Source organism: Canis lupus, chromosome 14, assembly GCF_048164855.1.
Source record: "Canis lupus baileyi chromosome 14, mCanLup2.hap1, whole genome shotgun sequence".
Classification (NCBI taxonomy): Eukaryota; Metazoa; Chordata; class Mammalia; order Carnivora; family Canidae; genus Canis; species Canis lupus.
This window is the reverse complement of record NC_132851.1, coordinates 18082282-18090771: the sequence shown is the minus strand read 5'-3', so window position 1 is coordinate 18090771 and position 8490 is coordinate 18082282. Positions and strand designations below refer to the sequence as shown.

At 42.7% G+C, this 8490-nt stretch overlaps 1 protein-coding gene across 1 annotated transcript; it reads right to left on the bottom strand.

Annotated features, from left to right (window-relative positions):
• Positions 1-218: 218 nt before the first annotated feature.
• Positions 219-6487, bottom strand: UTP23 (UTP23 small subunit processome component). Its single transcript, XM_072774291.1, has 3 exons — positions 6216-6487; positions 2314-2488; positions 219-761 (listed from the first exon to the last, which is right to left on the bottom strand). The coding sequence occupies exons 1-3, from the start codon at positions 6401-6403 to the stop codon at positions 381-383; spliced, it is 744 nt and encodes a 247-aa protein (XP_072630392.1). The 5' UTR covers positions 6404-6487; the 3' UTR covers positions 219-380.
• Positions 6488-8490: the final 2003 nt, after the last annotated feature.

The window sequence follows — 8490 nt, the reverse complement described above, 5'->3', positions numbered from 1 at the left end:
AGAAAGTCAAGTAACAGATGGACGAAAAGGTAGCAGCATATTCTTATTATTTGGAAGTATAAATTTTACAACCACTATGTGAATTGAATGAAGACTTTCTGTGAATGTGAAAGGGGACAACCTCTTGTTGTAAAAAATACAAGTCTTTTGTATTTTTTAACACTATTTGCATATAATGTTAGAGGGTATAGGGCTATGGTGAGACAAAGAGACAACAGTTTTATACTGAAAGAGTGTTTTTTAATATAAATAATTTTACTCAAAGGCTTATGGGTCAATATCTATTTATAAAAATAATAGTCTTTTATTGTAAATACTTCCACAGTTTTAAAAAGAAATTTGGTTTTCACATGAGTGTCTAAAAAGTATTCAAAGAATTATCATTCTGCATTCTGCTTTTCAGAAAGTACTTTTGAGATAGATCTGTTCCGAATTCTTTTTCTTTTTCTTTTCTTTTCAGAAGCAGATGATTTTGTATCCTGTGCTTTCTTCTTTTTCTTCAAACAGCTAAGAGGATTGGGGCCACTTATTTTCTTGTGTTTCTTTCTTCTTCTCTGTTCAGGGTTTTTCACTAAACCCTGTTCTTCTTTGAGTTGCTTGATACTTTGTTTCTCATGCACGGAGACAAGCTGACCTGACTCTACTGCTTTAACAAAAGCAACTGTTTTGGGAGAAGGTTTGTCCAAGACTATTGTGTTCTGAATAATAAACATGAGAGGAACTCCAGGCTTTTTCTTTACTTTCATAGACAAATTCTGATCCTATTAAAAGGAAAAAGAATTGTTTAGTTCAGATATTAATTAAACAAGCCAATTAAATACGATGCCTTAAATAGTAAAAATAAAAGAGATCACAAGTTTTACTTTACTTTTTTTTTTAAGATTTTATTTATTTACTCAGGAGAGAGAGAGAGAGACAGAGAGAGAGAGAAGCAGAGACGACACAGGCAGAAGGAGAAGCAGGCTCCATGCAGGGATCCTGATGTGGGACTCGATCCTGGGTCTCCAGGATCACACCCCAGGCTGAAGGCAGTGCTAAACTGCTAAGCCACCAGGGCTGTCCACAAGTTTTACTTTTCAAATCAGTATGTCGGTTTCACTAATGGGAGTATACTTTATGATTTAAAAAAAAAAAAAAAAGGACAACCATGAAATCTGAACACAGTTAAGAGGCAACAATGTGAACCAGACATCATTATGTAGCACCACAAATTACAAACTAACCCAAAGGTAAATGTATTAGGCAATGCCCCATGTTTCTACTCTAAGACATACTTCAAAAAGGGATAAGAATGTTAACAGAGGATGAAGGAACAGCAACAAAGAATTAGCTGACTCAGATTCTAGATTCAGCTCTGCATCTAATTGTATGATTTTATAATTCTAAGCATATTTAAACAAATTTGTATATATGTGAACTTCTTTGTTAACATCAATCCTGAGAGTCTCTCTTTCCCCTTCCTAATCTTTAAAAGTCAGAAACAGTTCTATATTGGTAGCACAATTTCAAGTAATATGAAACATGACTTTCTGAGAAAAAATATGAACTATAAGAACACGAAAAAACACTGATGAACACAGAATGTAAAATCTTTGCTCCACATATTTTCCCTTCAAGAACCCTGAAACATACAATCATATCTTTGTCAATAATTGTATTTATTTTATTTTTTTAAAGATTTTATTTATTTATTAATGAGAGAGAGAGAAAGAGAGAGAGAGAGGCAGAGACACAGGCAGAGGGAGAAGCAGGCTCCAGGCAGGAGCCTGATGTGGGACTCGATCCCAGGTCTCCAGAATCACACCCTGGGCTGAAGGCAGCACTAAGCTGCTGAGCCACCCGGGCTGCCCAATAAATGTATTAAAAAAAACAAAAAACAAAAAACAAAGAACCTCATCAAGAAGAAAAATCAATTATGCTTAAGGTTCTCTTCTCAAATTCTCCAATGATAACTGCTTTTTTTTTTTTTTCTAAGATTTTATTTATTTGACAGAGAGAGAGCACACAAGCAGAGGGAGTGGCAGGGAGAGGGAGAAGCAGGCTCTCTGCAGAGCAGGAAGCCCAACGTGGGACTCGAACCCAGGACCCTGGGATCATGACTGGAGCCAAAAGCAGATGCTTAACTAACTGAGCTACCCAGGTGCACTGACAACTGCTTTTATTGACTGTAAATTAACTTAAAAGGCTTCATTTTAAAAAGTTGAAACATTTTAACCAAGCACTTCCACCTATTTTTTTCTGATTATAAGTAGCTCCACATGAAATTTAAATACAAATGATTAAAATTGAATCTGGTTTCAAAAGCATGATCACCTGTGTTGCCACAAAATAATGATGAGGATTTCCCTCTTCAATCATGGAGAGCAGACATTCTGATCCACTCACTGCATTCTTGAAATGGGGACAATTTCTGACTTGGCATTTTTGTGCAATCAGTTTTGCCCCATATAAGTCCTTTCCCAATGTTTCTAACTCTTTTAACACACATCTGGAAAAAAAAAAAAGTTATTAGCAGCTCACAATTATATATAGTCATATATTGATTGTTCACATAAACTAAGTATAAAAAATATTCAATTTTATGAAATTAAAACTATATCATTACAATCAATTTGTCATGTGTTGGCCCCAATCATATGGTAGCCATTTTACTCTTTTAAAAACCTGGAAAACACAAACATCAAGTAGAAGGAATAATAGTTCAAGTTTACTGAGCATTTATTATGTGTCAGGCTGCATGCTAACTGCTCTTTAATCTTAAAGCAGCCCTGAGTTAGCCACTTTACTTGAAAATTATCCTTATTTTAGAGCACCTCACTCCGAGAGATTTTTTTTTTTAAGGTTTTCATTTATTTATTCATCAGAAACACAGAGAGAAGCAGAGACATAGGCAGAGGGAGAAGCAGGCTCCATGCAAGGAGCCTTGACTCGACCCCAGAATCCCAGGATCACACCCTGAGCCAAAGATAGACACTCAACCATTGGGCCACCCAGGCATCCCAGTCTGAGAGATTTCAAGTAACATGCTCAAACACAACTAATAAATGGTAAAGCTGAAATGTGAATCCAAGTAGTTGACAACAGATGCCTTGCCCCAACCTTAGTGCTACATGCTTCTACAAGTACAAACTGGTACATCTTTAAACTGTTTTCAGTACAGAAAGTAAAATTTTCAAGTCATCATTTTAATATCACAACTTGCTTTTTCAGTCTGCATTTCTGTATTAATATAAGCCAATGTTTTTCAAAGTGTCAGCTAAAAACTAACCATATCAAAATGAAAGTGATAATTGCATTAATTTCTACTCCTTTCTCATCCCCAAATCTGCACCTCTCATGGAGCCAAGTATTAGCATTTTAATAAGCTCCCTAGGCACTTCTTCCATCAAAGAAAGAAAGAAAAGAAAGGAAGGAAAGCGGGAGGGTGAGTTGGTGGAAGGAAGGGAGAAAAAATTATGAGAACTACCTAGTTAAAAATTTCTTACTCTCTAGCCAGCTCTTGCCAGACTCTACGTTGACTCACTCCCTTTAGCATCTCTTTAGGTTTTAAGAAGAGACTGCTTTCTAGTCATCAGTTTTGAACCCTTTTTTGGAGTTTCAGGACCAAACTACCAAGTATTTATTGAATGTTTCCTACGGATGTACATCAGCTCTTCAAATTCATGTCTATAATTAAAGTACTTCCCTGCCTCCAAACTTCTCCAGGACATGCTATCTCTTTGAATTTATTTATTTGTAATAGATAAAATCTTCATATTAAAAAAAAATTACTTATTTATTCAAGAGAGACACAGAGATAGAGAGAGAGAGGCAGAGAAGCAGGCTCCATGCAGGGAGCCGGACGCGGAACTTGATCCTGGGTCTCCAGGATCACGCCCTGGGCTGCAGGCAGCGCTAAACTGCTGAGCCACCCAGGCTGCCCTAGCTCTTTGAGTTTATTAACTTCTCAGACCCTGGGTGTAAGTCAGAAATCCTAATTGACCTTTTCTTCCTCATCCCTACCTCTATTCCACCACCTGTTAGTCTTATTTTGGCTGTTGGTGTCTATCTTATGTCTCTTTGTAGAACTCTGACATTCCTGCCTTTCCTCTCTAAAGTCCAGGCTCCCATTGTATCTTGATTGGACAACCATAAAAGGAGTTTGCCTGTCTTCATGCTTCTGCTTCTCCAACTTAGCTGCCGCACCACCGCAATTAGCTTTTCTAAAAGACAGCTATCAGGTCTGACAGCAATTATCTCTTCATAATGCACACCAAGAATTGACAGAATAATATGCTTTAAAATGAACTATTAGTAAAGTGGGAGGATGGATAAATGAAACAAGATTGGCTGTGTGGATAATTCGAAAAGCTGGGTGATAGACATTTCATTGGACTACTCTACTTTTGCGTATGTATAAAATATTTTTGAAGTTAAAATGAATCTTTTAAGGAAAAAAATGCTATAGAATATTGTTTCATGCCGTACTTCCCAAACTTTTTTTATTATAGTACTACATTAAAAACATTAATATTTCTAGGCACACAGGAGTAAACAGAAAGGTTTTGTGTAGCCAGAAGCGATGGACTCAGGGCACAGGCCAACTAAGGAGTTGTCTGGCAGCCCTGAGGGCTAAGGGGATAAAAAAATTGTGGGGTATCTATAACCAATCTGAGGCGCTACTAGAATATGGAAAGCTGTTCAGTATTATGCAAGAAAAGCAGGCCAATACTGTATGCCCAAGAAGAGTCCGTTCCTCCGTGTGTGTGCATGTGCATACATAAAGAACGGGATGGATGCTGCAGCATGTTAACAGTGGTAGTAATTCACGGGGGCATTTTAATTTTCTTTTACTTTTTTTGAGTAAATACTCTCCAATGGGGAAGAACCCCCTAAGTTCCTTATCAGTTCATATTGTATATTCCATTTACCTTCTTCCCAGCTTCGTTTCCAATTACATCCTGTGCTCTAACCTCTTTTCCAGGCATTTCACGACTCCATTTCTTTCCTTTTTAAATAAAATGATTTATTCATTTATTCATAAGAGACACAGAGAGAGAGAGAGAGAGAGACCGAGACACAGGCATAGGGAGAAGCAGGCCCCACGCAGGGAGCCCGACGCGGGACCGGATCCCGGGTCTCCACGATCACGCCCCGGGCCGAAGGCGGTGCTAAACCGCTGCGCCACCCAGGCATCCGGGAGTCCATTTCTTTACTCAAGAGGTCTCCACAAGTCACTCATCTCTTTTCTGTCACTCAAATAGTCCTTCGGGGGAAGCCCGGGTGGCTCAGCGGTTTAGCGCCTGCCTTCGGAGTCCTGGGATCGGGTCCCGCGTCAGGCTCCCTGTTTGGGGCCTGCTTCTCCCTCTGCCTGTGTCTCTGCCTCTCTCTCTCTCTCTGTGTCTTTCATGGATAAATAAAATAAATATCTTAAAACAACAACAACAAAAATAGTCCTTCGCCTCAGAACCGAAAGGAGACTGGGCTCGAAAGTGATGTCTTCTACGAAACCCTCGGCGATTCCATCCTCACTCCCATCCCCCAGAAGTTCCATTTTAAAAGTGTCCCCACACTGAGGAAGTCACGACAGGTTGGGGTCAAATCACACGCGCGGAGGCGGACTTAGGCACTTCGCTGGCCCTGAGGGCTGGACGTGAGTGTCCTGTTGGAGGAATCCTCCGTGACCGGAGCAGTGCCTGGCCTGCGGCTGGTACTTATTAAGCAGCTGAATAAACAAATGACCGCGGGCAAAGGTTTTCACCTCGAGTTCGGAATTCGGTGCCTAGCAACCGAAGACGTCCCCTCACAGAGCAGGCTTGAAAGTTTGTTTCATTTACGCCAGGAAAAGGTGCACAAACGACAGCAACCACTGACGGGGGTAGGTTTGGGTGCCCGCAAGCGCTCTACACACACTTGACCTGGTTTGATCCTCACAGCAGCCTCCTCAGCCACGGTCTCCTCCTCACAGACGAGAACTCCAAGGCCCAGAGATGAGCTCGCCGGAAAACACACCGCTGGTGGGGCTGGGACCTCGACTCGAGGCCAGGTCGCACTGCGGGGCGCTGCTCTTACCTGTGGCGCTGCGCTTTCTACCGACATTGCAGACACCGCCCGGCCTCCCCAGGGCCTGCGCTGTCGCCTCGTCGTGGGCGGGGCGTTTAGCACCGCGTGCCTCCGCCTCCACCACACCCGCAGGACCCCCGCCCGGGCCTCCTCCCCGGACCCGCCGGGCCCACCTGGTGGTGCACAGCTGTGTCTCCCCCATGAGGTAGCGGGGCAGCTGCTCCCGCAGCTGGATACGGCCGCGCAGCGCCGCCTGACAGAAGGTACCGTCCAGCAGGATCTGGTACGGCTCGCGAACTCCGAAATTATTGCGGAAGAAGCTGAGGTGCTTCTTGGCATGTTTCTGCCTCGTGATCTTCATGCCCGGTTGTCGAGGACCGAGACCTACGGCGGTAAGAGACGCCTACAGCACCGGCCGCCCCTCCCGGAAGTAAAGCGCCTTTGCCCCCGGAAGCAAACGCCCCCATCTGCCGGGCCTGCCCCGCCCCCTGCTTACGTCACGGTCAGACGAGCGCGCGCTTCATTCGCAGCGCCCGCGCTTTACGGCGCGCGCCCTCGGAGCCGTGCTTGCGCCTGGCGCGCCCCTGGGCCTGCAGTCAGGCAGCCTCTCGAAGGTTGGCGGTCCACGGTAATCAGCGAGAGCTCTCGGGCCGCTGATATGCTGCCGCCATCGTTCTCAGTAATTTACCATCTATCATTCCCTTTAATGTGTGTAATTCCCAAGTGGGGAAAGGAAAGGGCCCAGAGTAGCTGGACGACTCTGGGCAGGTGTGTCCGACGGCCTTCCCCTAAGGTGAAGGCAGTTTGCTAAGGGCACGCGGGTCTTCAGTGTTAGGGCCGAACCTGGAAACCACCGCTGGGGTTAGGGTCCCTGTAGTCCAATGTTCTCGCTACCCACCCTCCGGAGGAGCTGCTGTGGCTGAGAGCCGAAGTTGGGGCAGAAGATCACATCATTTTCCATTTCCCCCGCCCCTTAGGACCGTTCTAAATGGTTTCCCCAAGGTGTTTCCCAAAACACTCTCAAGAGCTGCTTTTTCTGAGGGTCAGAATCCCTCAACTTGAGTCCTATGGCTGCCACTAACCCAAGCTGTTTCACCTTGAGCAACAACTCACAAGAGCTGGGTCCAGTTCCTCAGTCTCCAACTGGTTGGTGGGACTAGACTATTTAAAACATAAATATATATATATATATATATATTATTTATTTATTCATGAGAGACACATGTAGACGGAGAAGAAGCAGGCTGCATGCGGGGAGCCGGACGTGGGACTCGATCCAGGTCTCCAGGATCAGGGCCTGGGCTGAAGGTAGCACTAAGCCCCTGAGCCATCCAGGCTGCCCCTGGGTGAGACTAAATTTAAGAACACTTTATGTCTCCACTCTCTGAGGTGTGAAGATCACATACTGCAGTACTAATAGGAAGGGGAAAAGATGGCCAAAAGTTTACAAATTACGTGGTCAACTCAACTAATGAAGAGTTATTTAGAAAACGTTGTTCTCCAGCAAGTAATTGCCAAGCATCCGCCTCAATTCACAGCATGATAATCAAAGAATGTGGAGAATAGAATTTTGCATATTTGCCCTGGCCTGGAATCTGTCCCAGATCTAGCTTTGGCTAACGCTCGAAAGAAAGAACCAACACAGAACAGTGATTTACAAAGTGATTGAGATGTATTATTTGCATTTGGGGTTGTCTTTGAAGATCCAGGTTTATGAAACTGGAACTAAGACCTTCTATAATGTTTGCCGTGTTCTAATTCCCAACACCAACACTTAGATGGGCACTTTTATCTGACTGAAAATAAATTTAGGAACTGGAAGCTATAACGTGTTATTATGGGATTGGATTCATGATTCTTGAGTATAATTGCTCACTGCTTTCCAGTGTTACTCTTTTATTCCTTCATGCCAACTCCCCACCCCAGCTATACTCCCACCACGGAGAAATGATACCATCCGAGCCTTGCAAAACAGTTAAAACATTTGTTTTTTTAATTGAGGTATTATTTATTAGCACATATTTATGTACTTACAAAATTGTTTTTATCCAATACACCATCCTACATAATATCTCAAGAATGAACATCATATTCCGGAAGTAAAAATGCAAGCTTCTTAATAATGTATGCATAACCCAACATCTTTTGGATCACAGAATACCATCTATTTGGCTTTAGAGAACACAAATAACTTTTTACAATTTTTTGTAGTCAAGAAGAAAGTAAAAAAAAAAAGAAAAAGAACAAAGTAAATTCAACAACATAAATTTAGTTGACCCTGAGTGTATTGCTAATTTGCTTAATTTTTTAAATACATGCATATCATTCTTCCCTTAAACTTACTAGTACACTACCATTTGGTTTCTATTCAGTCATCTCGATTTTCTACCTCATTAATTCCTAAGATAAGAAGGAACAGAGAGGGATGCCTGGGTGGCTCAGTGGTTG